This window comes from Anopheles darlingi, chromosome 2 (assembly GCF_943734745.1).
Source record: "Anopheles darlingi chromosome 2, idAnoDarlMG_H_01, whole genome shotgun sequence".
Classification (NCBI taxonomy): Eukaryota; Metazoa; Arthropoda; class Insecta; order Diptera; family Culicidae; genus Anopheles; species Anopheles darlingi.
Window position 1 is genome coordinate 39,476,903 of NC_064874.1, and position 23,226 is coordinate 39,500,128.

At 52.1% G+C, this 23,226-nt stretch overlaps 3 protein-coding genes across 4 annotated transcripts in view; 1 reads left to right on the forward strand and 2 right to left on the reverse strand.

Annotated features, from left to right (window-relative positions):
- LOC125948524 (ETS-like protein pointed) overlaps positions 1 to 12,491 on the reverse strand; it is a 118,189-nt gene extending 105,698 nt beyond the window's left edge. The window contains exons 1-2 of one of the 2 annotated variants that reach the window (XM_049674697.1): positions 12,410 to 12,491; positions 9,560 to 10,116 (exon numbers count right to left, since the gene is read on the reverse strand). The gene's annotated coding sequence lies outside the window, so the exon portion shown is untranslated. Of the gene's footprint in view, positions 1 to 9,559; positions 10,336 to 12,409 lie in introns of both variants that reach the window. The other variant, XM_049674696.1, reaches the window with a different exon arrangement.
- Positions 12,492 to 15,401: 2,910 nt separating this feature from the next.
- On the forward strand, positions 15,402 to 16,239 carry LOC125948646 (ATP synthase-coupling factor 6, mitochondrial). Its single transcript, XM_049674911.1, has 3 exons — positions 15,402 to 15,539; positions 15,711 to 15,868; positions 15,935 to 16,239. Exons 2-3 carry the CDS (start codon positions 15,711 to 15,713, stop codon positions 16,098 to 16,100), a joined length of 324 nt encoding a protein of 107 aa, XP_049530868.1. The 5' UTR covers positions 15,402 to 15,539; the 3' UTR covers positions 16,101 to 16,239.
- On the reverse strand, positions 16,217 to 23,215 carry LOC125948510 (DNA polymerase epsilon catalytic subunit 1). The gene is made up of 3 exons (XM_049674660.1): positions 23,098 to 23,215; positions 22,910 to 23,033; positions 16,217 to 22,844 (listed from the first exon to the last, which is right to left on the reverse strand). The coding sequence occupies exons 1-3, from the start codon at positions 23,142 to 23,144 to the stop codon at positions 16,311 to 16,313; spliced, it is 6,705 nt and encodes a 2,234-aa protein (XP_049530617.1). The 5' UTR covers positions 23,145 to 23,215; the 3' UTR covers positions 16,217 to 16,310.
- Between the last annotated feature and the right edge of the window lie 11 nt (positions 23,216 to 23,226).

Consider the following 23,226-nt stretch of genomic DNA (forward strand, 5'->3'; position numbering starts at 1 on the left):
GCAAGGTTGAATCGAGCAATAAAAACGGGTTTAATGGGCCCGGTCGACCCGACCCCAGGGCTCCGAGCTAGGTGGCTTCTGGGTGTTATTTGGGTGTAAGTGTGACTCTCCGCTAACCCGCACATACTCCTCCTTCTTCCTTCTTAGCCACCGCGGTTGCACCGTGCGACGGGTTGTTTTAAGTTCTGTTCTTCAAGATCCCCACTTTTTTTGCCTTTTCGTTTCGGGAACGAACCCACTGCTTGTGGCTGGCCACCAGAGGTTAACGTGGGCCCCTCCCCCCCTTCTGCAGCCTTCTGCTGATCCGGTAGCATTTACAGTTTCGGTGCGACTTTCACCAGCAGGAGCGATGCGCGAAGCAAAACATCCGAACGAAGGCACGAGGTAGCAGACGTCCAGCAGTTCCTCGAGCAGTTAAAAGGGGTGATTAACGTAGGGTTTTGCCAAGTTTTTACGCTTTTTCTGAATGTAGAAACTTTCAAGAATATTATCTAAAAGTATAGAAATAATCGAAGCACAGCTAACAAAGATACATTTCTTTAAAATTCATTCATTTTAAAATTCATTTCAAAAACCGATACATTCATTTTAAAAACCGATCCAACGTTCTCAAACGTCGGTATTCACCATCGTAGCATCAAAACTAGGGGACCGATCTTGTTTAACCTTAACCTTTTAATCCAATTTAAGTAAAATTAAGTAAATAATCGCTTTTTCATCTTTTAAATGTTATTGTAATTGGAAAAATCAATATTTTGATTTTCAAAACAGAACTCAACGGAACCTGCTTCTCAAAACTAACTTAACGAAATAATATCGATTTTTATACCTCGAGATCAGATGATCGAGCACAAATCGCCGCGATTTACAACCCAAAAGGTACATTTTCGCATACATTTCTTTAAAAGTTATGATGCTCTGGCTATAATTTTTTAAATATATTTTCATCAAACTGCGTTTTATATTCTTCTTCTTGAAAAGTTGTATATTGTGCAAAATGACCCCAAATTCACCGAAGTCTACCATTTAATGATGGTATTGAGTTGAGGAGAAAGTAATGCATTATTTTAAAAGTAGGTGGCTCTAGTGCTCAGCATCTCGAACAAATTTCAAATTTGTACTCGTTGTAAAGAGTACATTTCACAAAAACAAAAGAAAGTCCTGCAATGTTTGTAACTTGTATCTTTCGTTTGGGAGTTATAGCATGTTGAAAAATGGAAGTTAATCTGATCGCTGGTTAATCGCTAGATCCCCCTTCAATCCCTTGCCATCTAGAGGATAAATATCATTAAGAATAAGCACACGGTACACACCAGCACTAGGAGCAATAGCAGACACCGGCGGCAGTCTCAAGTAGCTTTCAGACCAACCTCAACGCGACCATCACCGACTGTTATCGTGCTGCTTCGAGACCTACCGATACGGTCGACTGGTGGAATGTCCTGACGTGAACGGAACATGTCAACACACACAGGAGCGATCGCGCACGCAATCGATGCTTTCTCCGTTGTCCCTTCCTTCCACCTTCCTTCCTCCTCCTAATGACCTATGCCGTTAGCCCCTCGGGTAGAGTAATGCACAAGCCAATCGGTGGCGACGTGAGCCGGCGATCGGTAGACAGATTATGTTTACCAAACCCCTGACCCCTGAGCCGGCACCTTAGACAACGACACACACACACACAAACGGCATTCTTTGCAGATCCGCTGATGGCGGCGGCGGCGGCAGCGGAAGAGTCAGTCGGGCGTATCAAGTCAATTGCGTCTAGCCATCGGATACTTCCGCAAGGGCAACCCTCCAGTGGCTGGCGCCATCGTTACCTGAGGACCGGTAACAGGTATCGACCCGGCCCCGGTAGCTAGGTAGCTGACCCTTTAGGGATATCCCAAGGCACAGCAGCGTTCACCGTTCCCGCTGAGTTCGTTCGTTCGTTCGCTCAATGTTTGGAACTTCCAACACGAGCAAAGTTCACGATTCCAAGAATCGGGGATCCACAGTCGCCGCTTCGTGCCCCAAAGACTCTAAAACTCACACACCAGAGGATGACGCCAACCAAACGCGTATCGATCTCATAAACCGCCCCACCGGGCGTCGTCATCCTCGTTGATCAGCTGTGTCCAGTTTGAGTCCAGGCGAGTGGTGGTTGCTAGCAATAAATCTTCATAACCGACCCTCCAGCGTGAGGATCCAAATGTTACGAAAAGGGTGGCTTAAGAGACGCTACTTCCCTCACCCAGGAGCAATGTGCGGCAGGAGTGCGGCAAACGCGTTGGAAACGCGATCCTCCTGTCTGTGTTTGAAAGCAAATAATAAACATTCTGCCAACCGGCCGAACCGTTGATAGCCGCCAATCCACGTTCGTGGTCGGTCGCCCTCGTCGTGTGCTTGTGCCACGTCGTCGTTTGCGTTACCACTGCCCCGGTAACGCCGCGCGGATCGCGCCGGAAAATATTATTTATAACCACCTCGCGAAGATCGCGGAGCGCGCGGAGTCCCAAGAGCCAACGTCGAACGTCATGGAACACCCCAGCTGCAGGGGAGAGCACAGGTGGATTGGGGTGGGCGCTGGTGCAGCAGGAAAACAAAGCATGATGAGCAGCAGCAGCAGCAGCAGTAGCAGCAGCGGAAACATTGGTTTGAAACATTGTCCAAGTCCTGAGGTGCTCTGTTGAGGATCAACAAGCGCGTAATACGCCAGGCGTATTCGTCATTCTCTCTACTCGCGCTCCCTCTCTCTCTATTTGGATGCAGTTGTCGTTACGGATTATGTCGTTTCGGACTTGGGCCAAGTGGCACGGCATGTCCCAAGAGAGCGTCGTCTTCGTTGTTGTGTCCTGTTGTGCTGGCTGGCTGGCTGACTGGTATGGCTGCTCACGCTGTTGGATCATAAATTTTCATCCTAGCACTTTCCAGATGTGCAACAGCAGTACCCGTGTAAGCGGCAACGATCGACCAATGATCGCATCCCATCAGAACAGTCCAGCAGCGGGTGCAGCAGAGTCAGTCTGGGGTAGTAGCGCTACTCACACTCATCCTCCTGGATTTGGACGTCGGAAAAGTGCTGCTTCATAAAATGCGACCGAAATGGGTCAAGATGGCACCGTCCAAGGGATACGACGATCCGAGGGGCAACGAAATCTCCGAAATCCTAGGGATAGTCAACTCATCCAACAGCTGCACTGGTTAGCGCCTCGATAGCGGTCGTCTTTGCGTCACTTGGCGGCAGCAGCAGCAGCATTCGTACAGATTCGGGATTTTTGGGAACTTTGGGTCACCGCCACCGTATTCCTGCGCAATCTGTTTTCATGCCCGTGGCAATCTTGCGTTTGGTGTGAAACGGCGGAACAAGTCGAGGAACGAGGCCCGTAACGGTGTTGGTGGTGAAGCAGCAGGTACCGGAGAGGCTGGTATCAAATCCTGGGAAAAAAGCGACGACCACGGTTCGTCCCGCTGTTATTGGATCCCGCTCCTTGGTTTCCTTCTTCTTCCTTGCCAGTTCCCCTTCGTCTTCGTTTCCCATGCACCCAGACGACGTCCTCGTCGTCGTCGTCGTCGTCGTCGCCGTCAATATGCGCTCAACATACATGGCCATGCGGGGGTATTGATGCAAAAGCGTCGCAACACCATGTGCCCTGAGGTTTTTTTTTATGACATTCATTAGGGATCTTTAAGCCGCTACAAGACAACGACGGCGACGACTGCGGGGACAGCGACTTGCACTCGTGTGTTTATGAATCCATGTCGGATCCGCCACTTGAAGCTGGCACAAGCTGGTTTGCACAAGCAACCACGATCCTTTTGCGTCAAGTTTCTTCCCGAGTCTCCTCAGTGGAACCCAGTGGAAGGCAGCAGACCCGACAGAACGGATCAAGAGACGCCCAAATCGATCACGCACACTCACACGCAGATCACACTGCCTGGGTCTGGTGTGTTCCTTCCCGAAAACCAATTACCCACGGTGGAGGATTCGGTCTTCCGATTTCCCTTCCCAAAAACCACTGTCTCCCTCCTGCCTTCTTCTTCTTCTTTCCTCACTCTTTTTCTCTCTCTTTCGCTGTGTCTGTTGCCCTTTCGTTCGGCGATCTTCGCTTTCTTTGTGTAGCACACACTCTCTGCCTCCGTGCCTTATGTTGTTGATCATGCTCTGCGCTGTTGCATGGATATGTTGCTTGCCTTTGCGGGTATCCTCCTACCATCGGGTGCGATCAGGCCAGACCCTCGTTGAGACCCTCGATGCGATCTTCGGTAAGGGATCGGTCTCTCACTCACTGGCTTTCTCACTCTCTCTCTCTCTCTGTCTCCTCCATGATCTGCGGTGTTTACCAAGCCCAATCTCCTCGACCGTTCCCTCGATTGCATCCATCTCATCGCAGCCCCGGCTCTATGTGGCGTGCAGAGAATTTTTAATTTATTTTTGTTTTATTCAACACGAAAGGAGCAGCGAGGAGAAGTGCAGCGCTCCTTCTACCGCTCCCCAGGGTCTGTTGGTTGACGGACGGAGTTAGTCCGCGATGGCCAACTGGAACGGAGCAGAATAAAGAACCCAACTTTCGGGAAGAAGCGATCCCAAAACTCCGGCTGTTTGGTACACTCTCACACACACACACCCTCATGGCTGCTGACTTCTTCAGCTTCCCCGGCTACGTCTAAACCTCCTTCCATCGCCATCAAGTATCGAAGCATCTAAGCCAGTGCGCAAAAGCCAACCACCAGCAATCAAACAGATGTCGTCGAAGGTTACCCTATAGGGACACAGCAAGGATCCACAAACCAATCCACAATCGCCAAGATCAAGACCCTTGGCCAAGACTTCTACGGGCACTTTCCGATCCGTGATCGAGACATCTTGACCGCTTGGATGAGACGATTAGACGAGTCCCTTTTTTCGGTGGTGGAGTGATGTAGCCAAATTGGTTTAATTGCTCCTTCCTGGAGCCCGCCGATCGTACGGCAATTTGCAATGCCAACGTGACCGACGATCAGTGATCGGCGGCAGATCGATCGGTAATTCGGAAAACCGGTAGAAACGCATCCTAAACCGGAGGTGATGCCCTCGTTCATCAGCAACAGAAGGAGGGTTCGAAATTTGAATTTGAAGAACAAACGAGAGAGAGAGAGAGAGAAGAGTGCGCATACAGGTTGATCGTTAGTTCAATGCACTTGCGATCCCTCGGCGGTTGAGGATCAAGTCGCACGGTAACAGGATAGCGACGCTGTCTGGACTTGCCCGGAGCCCGGAGCCCGGAGCCCAGGAGTGTTTTTTTGGGGTTTCATTCCCCCGAGTCCTCCTGGTTCCTTATACACGGGCCTGGGCGTCACTTGGGTAACTTAATCCTTTCATTACCGGACCGCGAACCGGGGGAACAAGCTCCACTGAAGGATGCGAGGATCCTACCACTTTTACATTGGAGCGACGTTGTACGGGTTTGTGTGTTGGTGGCCGAGGATCCAGGATCCAGGATCCAGGATCCAGCAGGCAAAGGACACCACCATCAATCGGAAGCTTCTTCTGCATCCCCGCACCCCTCCCTAGCGGATCGGGTTAAGGGACGACCGGAGAAGCGTTTCATATTTCACGCAACAGTTTTTTTTTTGTTCGGTTTTTGTTTTAATCCGAGTACAACAAGCGTCCAACACCTTATACGGGTTGGGCAACATTTCTGGGGTTAAAACGCTTCCTTCTACACTCCCCACTTTGGGGACCATGCTTTGCGGTCGAAATCTGGAACAGGAAAGAGACCTTCCAAGTGTCTTCGTCGATCGAGATCTGAGCCTCTCGGTATGCGTCAACGGACCGGGAATTATGTTTCGAATTCCTGCCAGGATCCGTTGGTACGTAACAGGAGCAGCGCAAGGTGAAAGGCATGCCATCATCATCAACATCATCGGGGACTGGACAATATTTTCTGTCTAACAAGCGAATGTCGGCGAACTGACTGCTGTCCTAATGCATCCCTTCTTTGTTGACCTTGTTTACCGACGATCGTGCTTTCTCGGGGTCCTTCTTCAACGACTTCATCGATGTCCGTCGTCCAGGCCAGCGTTACGATCATCACACGACGCTAGTACTGCCGACTCGTTCGTCATCTCAACACCTTTGTGTATTTGTCCGATGGCGATCGACGTATGTTGTATTGTTGACATGATAATTTCGTTTCGTCCGGCCGACAGCAGTCCGGGATTCCTAAAATTAACTCCCAGAAACTCCCCCGTCACGGATGAGTGATGCATTCCCGGAAGGGTGGTGGGGGGGGGGTGCAGTTCTCCCTCCGTTCCAAATCCTCGATCGAGCCCGGGCAGCGCGTGGTCTGACGCCACCCAACGCCAACACCAATTATGAGACAAATATTGAATATCTTCGCGTGGCGCGCGTCGTCATCTCTTCGCTAAACGGTTTGCACGGGCCAGCACGAACTGAATGCACGCGGCCAAGTGACGGAGCGTGTCCGAGAGCGTGTGCGAGGCCACCATGCCCCCCCCCCCCTCCCCTCCGCATCACCAAAGACCGGTATGACGCATTCTCGGCAAACATAAGACATCCCATTCCCGTGCACCCCGGCGTGCCGCTTTTTGATCTTCAGCGACTAGCGGGCGGAAGGTGACAACAATGGAGGTGTGTTGACCAATTGTTTTCCAAACTATGAGTCCTCACAACACCTGATGCCGGCTTTTTTCGTTTTGTGAATCATCCCTTTTGCTGCTTGGCCAGCACACAGACCGACAGCCAGCAGTATTGGGCCAACTAGATTGGACGCGTTTGGACGCGAATTCATATCGAAGCAAGGCGAAGCAAAGTAGGCTGATTGCTGCTGCGCCACCATCACCGACCAGTGTATCGTCGTCGCGTCCAACCATCTTTATCAAGCCTCCCCGCGCCTTCACTGACACCGTCCTCCCTCCGGTTCTCACATCATTCTGCTCCCCCCAAGGAAAAGGGGAACCACCACCATCGAGAGACGCAGTGATCACGAGTCTGCCATCGGTCAGTTCACGTGTGTGTGTGTGTGTGTGTGTGTGTGTGTGTGTGTGTGTGTGTGTGTGTGTGTGTGTGTGTGTGTGTGTGTGTGTGTGTGTGTGTGTGTGTGTGTGTGTGTGTGTGTGTGTGTGTGTGTGTGTGTGTGTGTGTGTGTGTGTGTGTGTGTGTGTGTGTGTGTGTGTGTGTGTGTGTGTGTGTGTGTGTTACTCGTGATAAAACATGGTCTACTGTGGCGCAATCTCCATATTGTTTTGCTCCATTTCGTTCGGTCCGTGGAGGGATTTTGGAACCCCGCAAAACGAACCGTCCCCACCCCTTTGCCGTCGTCGTTGTCGTTGTCGTCGTTGTGCTGCTGATAAGTAATCATCCATATACCACAGCACATCGGGGGGAGGAGGTGCCCAACGCAACCCTTTTTCTCACCATGATTCGTCCGTTGTTGTTTTAGTTGTTTTTGCGGTTTGATTTCTAATTTCTCGTCCTCTCTCTTTCTTTATTGGGCGCATATCGTGGGGCCAAAACACCATGGGAGGGCATCTGAGCCGAGGCAAAAAAAAAGCTGCTGTCAACCACACAACCAAAAGGGCACACAGCACCATTCGCCCAGTGCCAACTAGACGACCGGGTTCGATGGGAATATGCCTCGCGCGTTGCTTCGTGCGCCTGAATCGCGAAAACGCTGTTAATGATTATTGTTTTATCTTATCTCACAAATGTTCCTAGAGCCGTTGGTTGGGGTTGGGGAGCTGGAGAAGGGATCATTTCACGCGCGCGCGCGCGCGCCCGCTCGCGAGCCTCTATCTTGCGTATGTGTATCCGCCCCGCCCCGCCACACCACGGGAGTTGCCCAGTGTTGGCCTTCTATTCCGTTGTTTTGCTCTTATTGTGCCTTCAAAGTTTGCAATCGTGAGCACCGCTACACACACACGCGCGCGCGCGCGCCCGGTGGTGGTTTCATGGTGGGTGTTTCATGCTGTCGAGTGTCCCCAAAATAATGACCTCCCCAAAAACCCAACCACAACCAGCGCGGTCTCCGTTTTTGCTCTCGATTCTGTTCCCTTTTTTCTTCGGGCCAAGTTGTGGACCATTCCGCGAGACCACAAACAACCATATAATGCCGGTCGATGTTGCTACTGTTGCTGCTGCTGCTGGACACCCTTATGTTTGGTGTTCATCATTTTCTTATTTTTTGTGCCAGTCTCTGTCTGTGTCTTCCACGGGGATCTCTCGCGGTCTCTTGCGCAATCCACGTTGACAACAGACACGCTTGTTTCAACCACGTTCTAGGGACCCCTGTACCTGTTTCTGTGTCTCGCGATGATCAGGCGTATGCGAGCAACTCCTGCTGCTCCTGGTGGTTGTGACGAAACAGCGCAGCGAAGGGGTGAAGAAGAGGGAAGGGGGAGTGTCCAAGTAAGCAAAATTGGCTTACTTGCTCCCTTCTCTAGCACACACACACTGGCGCGCGCGCGCACGCATTCGCACGCCAAGAAAACTCCCTGAGCCAGCAGTTGTTGAAGTAGAAGGGACAGAAGGCGCGAGAGGTGGAGCATGTGAGGAGGGGTGCAACAATGACCCTCTCAGTGTTTGATCGTTGGGATCCGGGTGCCCTTAGCCGGGAGAAAGGGGCCGTTGGATAACGAGAATCCTGCTGACACCACGAAACTGTCAAATCTCGCGGCAACCCCGGCAACGGTTGTTTACTTTCGCTACGTTCCGGGGGTGCGGGAAAGAGGGGGGCACTGTTCTGGCCAGAGCAACGGAGTGATGGTAGGGAGGAGAATTCATTCATAAAAATGCGTTATGCTCACACCACGGTTTCGGTTTCGGTAACGTCCTTCAGACATAACTACTCCACCTTTTGGTGATGTTGGTGTGGACCGTTTTGGGTTCTGGCCTCGTATTCAGACCACACGACGAGCCCGTTTGCTTTTCTCGATAATCTTCGCGGAGATGCAGCCAATCGAGAGTGGAATTAACTGGCCTGTGTCGAATCGAAATTGAACTTAACGGCTTTCTATGAATCAATAGAGGTTACTGAAGCAGATTGGCATTTAATACTTTTGCAGTGTGTGTTTGGCTTCAACAATAATTGTTTTGCAAAGTTTGACCCCTGATTTGATAGCTTCTAGACTCACACACTCTATACGGACAACAAAAAGGGAACAGATCGCGACGAACAGGGTTCGTTCGGAACAGAGGGAAGAACCAAAAGCATCGTCGTCGTGCTATCCGTCAACTACGGCACTGACAGCACTAGTAGGCGACCTAATTTGCTTGATAAGAGCTAATGTTCCACGAAAGCACCCCGGCTTGCTTCATGCTTCATGATTATCTGCCCAGTCGTCTGACCCGTCGTCGTGGGGCCCGTTAATGTTGGGTGCAGGGGAGTGGTCGTCAATCTAGGAACCAACGCGTTTCCCCCACCGGGATGTGAAGTTCCACAGCGTTGTCAGCGGTGGTGGTCAATTCTAGTTAAACCTAGGGCCGAGGGCCGCTGATGTGATTGTCGCAATCGACATTTGACTTTCAAAAACTACTGCCCATGCCATGTTCCCTCCCTTAAGCCTGTTTACTACTTACCCCACCCGAGAATGGAAATGCGTGGCTTCGCGGCGTTCGACCAAAGCGGGAGGGCTGCTCTTCTTTCTTGGCCGTTCTGGGGTCTGCTCTTGTATCTCTATCTCTCTCTCTCTCTCTTTAGCGCTTTCAGGGCACGGTTTGCTTCGTTTCTTGCGACGATTGCGCTTCGATCAGCCCTTTCAGACCGCCGTTGCTGCTGCTGCTGCTGCTGCTGCTGATAAGTGCTGCAGCTGCACAAAAGCGTTGTAATCAGTAAAACACAGCACTACACAACATGCACACACTTACACTAACACACACACGCGCGCGCGCGGGGGGATACACGCGCGAACCAATACCCGAAGGAGCGACTACTGCTGACGCGGGATCAATCCACACAACGGTGCTGATACATTATCGCGTAAACGCGCACATGTGACACAATAAAAAATGAGAATTCCGATTTCGCGCCCGATCGGGAGGCCGGACATCTGTATCGCGAACGGTTTAGGGATGTTTTGTATGGTAAAGGGCCGCAGGACCACCACCAACAATATCACTAACACGCTGAGCGGCTGCTGAGAGTACGGAACACGGAATGATATCATGCGAGACGTGATTAAACGAGAGAAAACATCGGCGAATTGCACTGACGATAGCGACACCAAAGGATCCCGTATCAAGCGTCGTCACGCGGATGCGTTGCAAGTGTCGTTTGGACAGTGCACTCGAAAATCGCACGCGGATTTGTCACTTCGGCTTTGAACTATTATCTTATTGCACTTTCAAAGGCCGCACTGTGGACAACGAAATCAAGGAAAGGAGAAACATAAAAAAAAATACCCGAGAAAAGGCAACTCCGATCCGCAACAGAGCCAACTTAGGTTAGAAGCCCAATTGGATTGAGGCCTTTTGGGAAATGACAGATGTGGAGGGAGATCCCAGCAGACCGGCGATAGCATAGAACAGCAGCAGCAACAGCAGCCCCCCAAGGGCATAACAATTCGTTTTGTTTTTCTGTGTTCCCTGCTTCGCCCTGGGTTTTTGTGGGCGTGGGCAAAAAACGCTGGAACCAGCTAGTCAGCGCGCGAGTGGAGCACAGGAATGAAGGGGTGGGACGAGTGATGGAGTGGGGTATTGGGGAGACAGGGACACCTCGCGGTAAAACCTACACAGCCAGCAACAGCAAAATCACCCTCGAGCGCAAACACTCACACTCACATGCTCACTCTCGGTCGCCCGCGCACACTCTGAGCCAGTCAGCCAGTCAGCCAGCCAGCCAGCTAGCCAGCAAGCCAGATGATGATTTTATGAATGAACGGTCGGGGGATCAGCAGCATCGGCTGCCCCACGCCCCAGCCGCGGCGTGTGTCCCCCCACCCCTCCAAAACCTCCTCCTCCTCCACCTCATGAATCGACCACACTCAGCGAGAGCGTTCGGGCGCGCTGCAGAGAGAGAGAAGATTCGTGGAACCGTGGGGCGCGCGCGGTCGCTCCAGCCGCTTTTTTTTTACCATCCTTCATTCAACACCAACGGCAAGGCTTCCTTCTTCATTCAAATTCGTTCGCTGCTTCGTTCCCTTTCATCGAGGAAGCCAACGGAGTCCCTCCCTCCTTCCCTCCCTTCCCGGGACCGGCCCTTTTCCAAGACCTTCCTTGCTTCGTTTCTCTAAACTTCACTTCGCTTCGCTTGCCCGCTTCTCACTATCGCTTTTTTTTATTAATCTTTGTCCTATCCCGGGAACGGGAGGGAACTGCATTTTAATTCGAGAAGCAACACAGTAGCGCAACACCAGCAGAGCAGGTCCGGCATGGTCCGCGGTCATGGTGGAGCTTCCGAATGGTCCGGGAGGGGGGCTGCCACCACGGCCTCTGGGACCCCCGCTTGTTGCTTGCTTCATACGTCGTTCATGGCCGGTGATGGTTGACTAGAATTCTAATTCCCGATTTGCTTCCTCCTCCTCCTTCTCCTTCTTTTCTTTCTTCTTCTGACGACGTGTGTGCGATCGTACTCCAGTGTAATGATAATGATGTTGCTGTTGCTGTTGCTGCTGCTGCCGTTGCGCTGGTCACACGGTTTGGAAACTTGAATGAATCGGATTGTCCTATCGCGCTCAATGTTTCGGGCGATCGTGCGTACAGCCCCCCCCCCCCTCCCCTACCCGGCTCCCCATCACACGGTACCACCACTGGCGTTCATTCATATGCGTTCGCCGGCCCCGTAATCCAGCCGATCTTTGTGAGGACGGCGCGGAAAGCACTGAAATCTCGCGCGAACCTTGCGGCGAACCTTTATAAACAGGCAACACGGGGACGCGCGGACATGCAAATGCAACCGATGATGATGATGACACTTTGCGCAATTCACACTAATCCAGCGCACTAAGCGAGCTGCTGAAACTCTCGGAGTAGCTCGGAGAAGGGTCCTTCCCCGGGAACACAAACTAGCTGCTGTTACCACAGTGCCAGCGCACTGATCACTCATCGCTCGCCTAGACTTGACCGCCACCGGGGTGGTGGTGATGCTCTTATCACTTCGCGCCCCATCGGCAACACATCGGCGTTCAGCAGGCAGTGTAATATGGGGGGGAAGTGCGAGGCGTAAATGATAAGAGAACCCGCCCGTATGGTACGACATTTTCAGCTCCCGGTGCGTTCGTTCGTTTGCGCCACAAACACAACACTCATTGACGACAACAACGCAACGATTGCGATGACCACTTCGTCGGTGATTCGTCGCAAAAGCAGAAAACGCAATTTTATCCCTCGGTTTAGCGGACATCGAGCGGACAGATCGAAGCCTTTCGAGGCAGCACCGTGAACGCCGGCTTAACCCCCCGGGGGACGACGATACACATCAGCCGCATTCACCTCACCAGCTATAGAACCTTCTCCCGCGATCACTGCTCGTTCTCGACTCACGCGCTCACGCTCGCACAGTCCAACCCTCCACCCCAGCTGGCTGCGTTTTCTGGCGGCTGGTAAGCGATCGCACGACGACGGTTTGGAACGGCGGAGAAGATAGAGCGATCGTACGCACACCACAGTCGCCTTCGGGGGTCGCTTAGCGGTGTGTGCGTGCGATGGGTAAAGGATCAGAAACGAGAGATCAAGAGAGCGAGAGAGAGACCGAGAGACCGAAAGAGAGAACGAAAGAAAGAGAGCGGAGTGTTCGAAAATTATGAATGAAAAACCCACACACCACCACCACCACTGCCGCCCCCGGAGAACCATACGCCGCGGTACATGGCGGAATGGAGGAGCCGCTTCCACGCCCCCCGACCCGCGTCTTAACTCTGTCTTTGCTGTCGCCCGCCACACACCTTCACGTTTGTTGCTTCGGGCGAATGCCGTGGCCAGTGCGTCTGTCTGCTGTTGTCGCCTTCGTTGAGGGGGTTTCGTGCGTAACCGGCTCAAGGCGCAGTGTAGGACGCATGTTGATGACGATCATCATCGTGAAGGTGTGCGATCTCCCCTCCCCCCACCCCCAGGTGTTTGCAACAGCAGGTCGTATAGCAGGAGCCGTGGGCATGCAAGGCGGTGACATTAGCCCGTGGATCACCACCCAGCAGCCCTACCACCGGAGCGATGAAGCAATCATTGAATCCGAAGAACCAATGTAAACAATGATCGTGGCCAAATGAGCCAACCATGACGGACGGGAGGATGGTCACCGGCGGGTGTGTTGTTGCTTCTCTGGGGCCAGCTCAATCCAGCAGCAGCAGCAGCCTCGGCGTGATCAGCGATGCACCAAGGCGACCCGCCTTATGCTAATACAATGTTGTTTACCGGCCGGAATAGAATAATGTGCTGTGCTGCTCTCCGTGCGCTAAGAATAGCGTTCGTTTTATCTTTTAAAATGTGCATTCGTTAGGTACGCTAAGTAGCACAAAATGTACCACCAAACATTTACATCCCGATCCTCCGCGCTCTTGTGTCGCGCTCTGTTTGCATTACACTGCGATCGATCGCTGGCACGTATAGGGCACGATCGACCAGTATGTTCCAGAACGGTGTTGTCCGTTGGGGAAAGCCACGGCACGGTAGGTATGATCAGGAACCGGAATCTGGCGAAAATAATGCTCCACACTACACCTTCAGATGCGTGCCTGCTGGTTGCCGATTAAATTGCAGCGATAAGGGCATACTTTTTGCATGGTAAATGAGGTTAAATGTAGAGTGTAGCATATATTCTCGGAAGAAATTACCCCCCGGAAAAACAGTACCGAAAATTACAGCACACCCAATAGCAATTATGCAGCACTTGTCGTTCACACGATAAGCCCTTGGAAGGAGACGCCGGTTCGTCGAAATCCTTCGACCTGGCAGAGAAGAACCACGAACGAGCGATCGAGCGATCTTCAACGATCGAGCAACGATGCAAACGCGCTCCAACTGTCTTCATATATATGTGTGTGTGTGTATGTGACTGAGTGTTTCAAGAATCATTCATGCTGCTGCTTCTGCTGCTGCTCCTGCTGTACACACACCCGCATGTCCGTACTGCTTCTTCAACGCTGTCCTGATTCCCACCAACTTTGCTCATTCCACTTGTCTTGTTCGTTCCCCGATTCTATATATCCGATGTTTGTTGTCATCTGCTACGCGGTCTCGGGCTCTTCTTCGTTCTCTCCTTTGCGCTCTCGGTGTCTAGTTTCTTGTCCTCGTGGTCTTTCTCTACTTATCTGCGTTTGGCTTTTTGTATTCTCCTCTGGTAACCATCAGTCTCATCATCATGATCATCATCATCATCTCGATCTTCCTCATGATGTATTTATTTTCATCTTTTTTCCCTCCTTTTCATTCGCGTTGCTTTAACCAACGGTGGGTTATGCCCCAGTGTGGTGCGGGTTTTCGAATGTTCACTTGCGCCTATGGCTCGGTAGTTTGAGAATTTATTCTGGCAGCCTTTTTTAACTTCCAGCAAATCGGATCATTGATCGCTAAGTTAAACTATTGAGACGAGAATTTTCCCTATGCTCGTTCCAGAAGCAATTCCTCTTTGTTAAGAAACAAAATAAACATTGATTTCATCACATCGCAAAAGTATGGGAATGTTTTTTAGTGCTTTATAAGTTGATACTAAAAGTAATAGCTCAATATAAAGTAAAATGATAATCCTTCCATCCAATTCGTGAAGAGTAATAACTTGTCCGCGAAGCATATTATGAAGGAGGGTGCAGAATGGGGGAGAGCTCGGTAGGTAATTTTATTGGACAAACGGAGAATCTTCTGCCGAGGGTCTTTTCAGGTAGCTTTTCTACCCCAAGTCAGGGGCGGCTGATTCTTTCGTATAACCAGCTGACCACGTTGGTCGTCACAGGGAGTTGGGTGCAAACACCTAGCACCAAAGATCAATGCGAAGGACATGAACTAAATGATGAGCGATAAACACGACTCGCCGGGGCCATTGATCAATGGCCGAAGTAAGATGTTACATATTTAAGTAGGGATTCAGTATACCGTCAATCAACTGGACTTCAGAGTCTGCAAACATGGGAATGGTAGCATGTTTATCAACATCCTAAATCGTGGTTATGCCCAAATGGATCCACTTTCGTTTCATGTTTACTAGTGATGGAACGAAAGAATGAAAGACAAGAGAAAAAGCTCCATCGAATTGAAACCCAGATGTGAAATCAAAAGGGCCTATGAGACAATTTTGCATTGAAAAACCGAGTTTCGAAATACATTGGCACTCAAAACTGCTCGTCGGTAACGACAATACTTACTAAAATCATGAGTACAAAATAGTATCCTTTTTCCCGGATTTTTGGGTGGCTCGTTGGTATTCAGCAAAATATTCAGCAAAACTGGCGCTAAACAGATAACATAATAGCTTTATAAGACCATTACTCGGCTCAATCTGGCGGCATAAAAACCATCGTGTGCCCTAGAGTGACAGTTCGCCGCCGCAGATCAAAATAATTTTTTTGGACGGTTTTTCGTGTTGGAAAATTTCTCTGGTCGTTGCCGAACTTTATCGTGGAATTTTCTTAAGGTAAGCTCAAACCAGCAGCAACTGCTACTAGCGGAAATGATGGCTTTGTCCACAGGACGTACGATAAGCCGAGAGCCGCTTTAATATTGTCGCCACCGGAGATGCTGCTCCGAGTTACATAACGCGGGTTTGGAGGTTAATCGTTTTCCTTTTTCCCGTTCCGGTGTCCAGATGCTGACCAACCAGATTGTCTCCGCTGCCCGCGTTATGGGACTGCAGGCCCGCCGCAACTACGGTGTGTCCGCCGTGCTGCTCGCGAAAGCCAGCGACCCCATCCAGCAGCTATTCGTGAACAAGTTGCGCGAATACGCACAGAAGAGCCAGAGCGCGTAAGTAGATGAGAGGTTCAGGATTGACCTCGGTTTGGCTAAAACTTTTTGTTTAATCGCTTCCAGTGGTGGCAAGCTGGTGGATGCTTCTCCAGCCATCGAGCGAGAACTGAAGCAGGAGATGGAAAAACTGGCCAAGCAGTACGGCGGTGCTCAGGGTGAGGATATGACCGCATTCCCGTCGTTCAAGTTCGAAGAACCGAAGATCGACCCGATCAATTCGTCAGCATAAGTTAATGGAGGAGCGGCCGCTACCGCCATCGCCACACCATCGTCTGCGATCCCGCCCCACTTACGATAGAGAAGTCACTACCAGCAGCAGCTGCCTGTTCTGATGGTATCATAAAGGCAGTAACAGATTGTAAACATTACTTTGCTTGTTTTTAGCATTTATTTGACGAAGAAAAGAAAAAACGAACTTCACAATGACCAACGGCAGGTATCACGCAGCCTGCGTTTGCAGCACGTGCTGGACAGTTTCCTCCAGAATCGGCATTCGGTACTCGTGAGCAAGTGCTTGAAATGTTTGAAGCAGACGGCGCAAATCGGCAGCCGAAATTAGGTTCTCGTATGCCCCGGTGCAGGGGCAGTGTTTGGCCAGATTTTCGCGCTTAATCTGTTTACACTTGATGCAGCGCTGATCCTGCAGCGTGTAGGACATCAGCTTGCGCTGCACTACATCTAGCAACCGCATTTCGATTTCTACGTTATCATAATCGACGTTACACTGGGCACACAGCCACACCGGTTGCTGGCCATCCTTTAGCGCACGGTGCGTGTCCTTGCAGAGGTCCAGATCGCGGCAATGATTACACGCCTGGCAGATGACCTCCGGTAAAACGTACGACTTGACGGCCTCCCTCCAGTGTGCTTTCTCACTAAATTCGCCTACTCCGATCAGCCGCAGCATGTTACGCCTCATGCCCGTCAGCTCCTCATCGGTATCCTTGGTGACCTGCAGGGCACGCGTGATCGCTTTCACGAACTCAAGCGCTGGCCCATCGGCCCCACGCGCGTACCCTTCGTGCATTTTCTGTACCATAGCGTACGCGGCACACGCTAACCGTTTCAATCCGCTAGCCGGTGTGACGCCTTCGGCCATGGCCTGTAGGAAGGAGACGAGAAAGTTTTCAAAGTTCTCCCGACATCGGCGCGCCTCAGGCAGCTGCTCGGATAGGCTCCAGTTCATTTCGAGTGCTAGCTCTTCTTCCTCTTGTTCGTCCTCTACCTGCGTGCCAGGTTGTTCCGCTGACCCACTGGTAGCCTCCTTCGGCAGATTAGCCCTTACGCCACCATAGTTCGTGGGATCGATCCACAGCAGAAACTCCCAAGCCTGCTGGAAGGAGAGCGAAACACTGTGGAACAGTTCACGGCTGCGTATGTTCTGCACCACGTAATCCGTATATCCGATCGCATCGACCACCGTCCGTTTGCCGGTGTCAATGATGATGCGATTAAAGTCCGCATAGATTATGTCCGCCTTCATCCGTTGAAACTCGGCCACTATCTGAAGGAACAGTTTACGCATCAGCGTGTTAAGGGCACGCCGAAGTGCCGGATCGTACAGTAGGGCTCGACTCGATCGTACCCAGCGATAGAAGTGCACGATCTGGAAGTCAGCGAACACGTTGCGATTGATGGACACTTCGCGTAGCCACGCGTTCACCAGCGAGCGCATTACACGGAACGCTTGACTGCAGAGTGCCGTTTCGTCGTAGCTCGAAAGCGGTTGGCCACCGACGGCGGTGATCAGTTCCTCCAGCGAGGCTTGCGGTACCGTGTCGAAGGTAATGGCCGATGAAGTACCCTCGAGTTCCTGCACTTTGCTCGCTTGTAGCAATGCAGATACAGCCAGACTTTCCACCGTCAGCTCGACACAAACCGTCCGGTAAAGGCCCGCCCGATTCTGTACGATCGAGGTGCTATCCTCGAACTCGGCCAACAGCCGACCATCGTCCGCCTCACGGCCACCCAAATCGGGCCGGCCACCGGACGAACACCAGAGCACAAAGTTGTTCCGTAGCAGAAGCCGTGCGTAGAATAGATCCGCTCCGAACAGGACCGTATCGGAGGGCATGTTACCGAGCGGTAGCTGGAAGTAACGGCACTGTTCCAACATCATACCCAGCACACGGTTGAGGTTCAGAAAGTGACGTATCATAGAACGGGCACCATGTCGCTGCCAGTCGAGTCCGGACAGGAGGGCCGCATCGTCGGCGATGTGTATAGGGATCTCGGGAAATTCGAGGCAAACGGGAAGCAGTTGGTTCAGCTTCTGCACACCGATTGCTGTCTGTAGACACAACATGGTAGGGCCACGCTTTTCATCCCGATACGCCGTCAGTGCGCGGGTAATGCGCTGGTACACCTGCTTGGCATTGATCTCCATGAACACATCGAACGTCATGTCGACCGGTGGTAGCGTGTCCTCGGTATTGGTGCCCGCCGTCAGTAGCGCGATCCGTTCGGAAGTATAGAGGTTCCGTACCGTCGGTAGCTGATTCGTGCGCACCGTGTCTAGGATAATGATGAGCGCTTTCCGGTTGGCCGGTGTAAAGAGGCCCCACATTTCCCGTTTACCCGTCGGTGAAACGTGCTGGTAGAGGAAAACCTTTCGAAGAGTTATACCGGAAGTTGGTGTCGCTGATAATGCTCCCTTGAGATAAGTCACACCGGATGCAGCCGGACGCATTTCAAGCTGCTGGATGGTGAACGTATCGAGATCTTTCGTGGCAAGTACAGCCAGTGCCCGTGCTTCCGATCGTTGCACCCCACAGAGACAGCCGAGTTCGAGCAGCGCACGAAACTCGAGAGTCATCTGCGTCTCGTAGATACCCTCGATATCGGGTGTCGCTAGATCCGCCAAAAGTCCCAACCGATTATCACGAAACACCTGCTCGGGTACGATGTACTGGTACAGATGGTGAACGGGTCGAGCACGGGGCAGTACACGGTGTACTTTCTTCCACATCGATTTGTTGCCACTACTGCTACCATCTTCCGTGGGTTCTGATGGTACCGGTGTACGCTGGTTAACGTAGAAAATGCGAGGCACTGTAAGGCGCACTTTGTGCAGTTCCTCGCCAACTACCGCCCAAACGGTAAAGTGGCCCAGATCGTCCACCGGTAGCACCTGTACGATTTGCCACGTTTGCTGGATCAATGATTGTTGCGTTTTGCGTAGGAAACCACCGAGCGTGGTAGCTCTGGCGGTGGCCAGCGTCATGGTCGCCGACGTACTGGCACCATCATCCCTTCGCATGCGCTTACTTCCACGCCGACCCTCCCGATAATGACGATCACGGTACTCTAGCTGCCAGCGCCACTTCCGTTTGTGAAAGCGTATCCACTCGATCAGTTCTTCGCGCGTGTTGCCCGGCGATGGGGGATCACCTAACGCTTCGCGCCATGTTTTCGGTTCCGGCTCTGCGGTGGCCGGCACTTCAACGGAACGTTCACGTTGTCGCTTACTAGTGCCGGGAGTTCCTGTACCACCATTCGATTGACTCTGCACCAGATCCTCGACATCCGTTAGCGATGGAGGAGCCGGTTTTTCTACCCTTGCCGTAAACATCTCGCTAATGCGCCGTTGCTTCAGTGTATCGTTCTTCTCGAGCATCTTCCGGTGTAACCAGTCCGGATGCTGTACACGAGGTACGGGATTGTTCAGTCCTTGCAGGGCCGCCGGGATGGTGATAATCTTTTGAATCGTACCACCCAACCGTTCGATATAGTAGCCCCAATCCAGCACGTCACGAATATCGGCATCACCCATCGTACTGTCCTTTAGCCAGCGTCGCAAATAGTGACGCCGTACGCTCGGTTCCGATTGGAAGATTGCGAGTGGAATGGCACGCTCGGTCACGGGAGCTCCTTCCGGTTTACGTGAGATCACAAATTTACAGGCCAGCCCAGCATCTTTTACCATCTGATCTCCGAGGAACTCGGCTAACCGTTTGGCGGTCGAGATCGAGGTCGACTTTTGCTGGCCATAGTCTTCGAGCTTGCGTGACATCGAACGGTTCTCCGAGATCAGCTCGAACAGCTCGCTATCCGGCATGTTGTGGCCCTTGCTGTACAGGACATCGAGCCAGTAGTCGGCAATTTTGGCGACCGCGGCGTAGCACTGCTCCAACGTTGACCCTTGCAGGAACGCCTCGAATACGGAAGATTGAAAGATCTTAATCAGCTGCAGCTCGCCGCGCCGTTTCACCTCGAAGCCCTTGAGTTCGGCCAGTGAACCGTCAAAGTTAAAGACGGCGTATCGCTTTTTCAACCGTTTGCCTTCCTCCTTGGCCGCTGGCAACACCATCGCTAGGTATGGTCCGTCTACTTCGAAAAAGATGGAATTCTCTTTGCGAACCGAGTACTCGGCCTCCTCTCTGCCCTCGCTTGGTGCGGCCGGTCGTTCCAGCACGTGGTACTGATCGTTTGTGAAATGATCCTTGACCATCGTGTTGAGCACGGCATTCGGGTAGGATACATTGATCGATTTCTTCTTTGCGTGCTTCGTGTGGAAGGTGACCTCTTGTGGGAAGGAAGCCGGCAGAATGCACCAGATACCGTCGGTGTCGAGCTCTAGCGGACGGCCTACCCGTTCAATGATTTCGCGTGCTTTCGTAATAATGTTTGATCCGGTCAAACAAACGATACCGGCCATCGGCATACTGTGCCAACGGGCTCCCTTTCGCATAACGTAGCCATAGAACGAGTTGAGGATGCATTTGTGAGCGAGTTGCAGCGAATCGTACAGTACCTCGCGTCCCTTTGCCGCTTTTATCTCACCAGCGTCGCCACTTTTAACCGCGGCCGTTACAGCCGCTTTGGCCACCTTCGTTAGGCCCTTGTACTCATAACGTCGATCGCGGAAGGCGCGTACCGTATCCACGTAGAAACTGTTCTCACGCTGACAGATCGTCGAAGTGCGCGTCTCCAATCTAGTCACCTTTGTCTTTTTGTACGCCTTCCGACAGTAATCGGCCAACCGTTTCTTCTCGTACGCGGCCTGATCTTCGCGCGATAGCTCGTGGAAGGCACGCTGTGCACCTCCAGGGAAAAGCGGAGGAAACTTCTCCGTCTCCAGCTGCTGCTGGATACGCTGGAACTCGTTACGGCTGGCCGGTAGCATTTCACCACGCCACAACCACTCCATGTTACGTTTACAGCGTGCCTCCGGCCGATTGTACTGGCAGGCGGCACAATCACTATCACTTACCATTGACGAGGGTTGCAATCGGTTCGTGAGGATAATGTTCGGATACATGGCCCCCACGTCCAGATGATAGATGACGGGTTGCTCGAGACGTGTCGGAATGTCGTGCAGTTGCTGCAACGCGCCCTGAATCGTTTGCTTCACCTCCTCGAGATTCAGCACATCGTCCAGTGGTACGCCTTCCTCGGTGACGATCGCATGCTCTAGCACCTTGTCCACGTTCTGCTGCAGCTGACGAATCATGTCCGGGTCGAGCCGAAACCGTGTACTAATGTCAGCCCGGAACACACCCGACTCTAGGGCCTCCACGTGACCCCCGACATAGGTTTCCGAGTCAAGCACGTGCCCGTCGGTACTGAGCTTGTTCAGCTCACCGATCTGTTTGTTCGGAAAAACGATGTTCACGTTGAATGCTTCCTTCATCAACAGCGACTCGCACAGGGTACCCGAACCCTTGCGCAGAATTTCATCCGGTTCAAGGGGAATAATGGTGGCCAGAGCGAAGATGAATGGATGTACGTATTTCATGTAAAGATAGTAGGTTGCGACCGCATCCGATACCGAGTAGTTGGCAAGCACCTGCGGCTGCTCGACGGCCATCTTACACATCTCTTCCGGATCGAGCTCAACCGGATCGTACCGCAGTTTGCTCTTGGCCACGGCTTTCAAACCATGCGAACCGACCGGTAGATACGAATCGCGCTTCACCCAGCACAGACAATCGAGATGCATCGCCGGTCGGCACAGATAGTTACCGTCGCGTGCGTTCACCTTCGAAAAGCCGATTTCACGGCGCATATCGAGCTCGTACACGGCGGCCCGTGCTTCGACGAAAGGCCAATCGAAGAAATCTCCGTTGTAGGTGACGAAGATGTGTGGTTTTACGTCGAGAATATGATCGAAAAATTTCTGCAAAAGGCCCAGTTCGTTCGGTTCGTTGAACACGATAAAATTGCCCTCAAACTCCGGTTTCGGAGTGTACTCGAAGTCATCCACATCGTTGCTGATAATCTCGCGATTCGTTATCAGGTAGCCCTGGCCATCGATCATGTAGGAGATCATCATAATCTGATCGGTTTGGGCGTCGGGAAATTTGAGCGGTAGTTTCGTCGTCTCGATATCGAACGCCAACACGACCGGCTCTGGGCGATCGATGATGTCCGGACGTGGTGTGATGACCGGTCGTTCCTCACTGCTCACACCACCCCGGCAACGGACCGTGTACCAGGTACCACAGAAGATGTTCAGATCGATCGATACCCGCACATGGTACGGTACATCGTGCTCGCGCATATCGACGATGTAATCGTAGAAATCCACATTCTGGTTCGGTGCCCTTCCTTCACGGCCCGTTTCATCTTCCTCCCATCGGATGGCCGTCGACAGGGAGTTGCTGAGCATTTGCATGTAGTACGTGTTAGCCTTTTCGCGTTCCCGGTTCTTCTTGACCGCAATGTTCAGATCGCGTTTCACTTTGTTCATCTGGGTCGTGTTGGGGAAGGTTAGCTTCAGAAGGTTCTGCTTCAGACCACTCAGATGATTGGCCAGATCGAGATCTTCCCTCTGGATGTGTTCCACGTTCAGCAGCTGGCCGGAGTACTTCTTCCCGAGAAACTTGGCCACCTCGAGCGCATGACCTTCGCGTGTTATCAGCAGCAGGTACGGTGCGTAGATCACCGTCGTTTTGTACCGGCTTCCGTCCATTTGCAGAAAGTACATGTCCAGTGCCGCCACCAGTCGTCGATCGTCGTTCAGGATTTCCGTCTAAAAGAGTGGCGATTCGGTCAGCTATCCATCCGGACGATCGCAAATACACTTTTGCTACCTACCGAGTGCATGTTGATGAGGTAGCCGGTCCGTTCCTGTGTATCCTTAACGCGCTCGAAGCCGTACTTGAGATCGATCTGATCATTTTCTCGCGATTGCCGATAGCCGATCTCGTTGGTATCATCTCTGTGCAGAAGTAGAGTCACGATCAGCCCTTATTAGCTCACACAGGAAAACGCAGTACACTCACCCTTCCGCCCTTTCCGAAACATATTTTCCGGTATTTGTAGACTGCATGCTGGAAAAGGGGAAACGCACGAATTCACGATGAAAAATTCACAAATTTCACGGTCACAATTTTCGCGCGAAAACGGTCTTC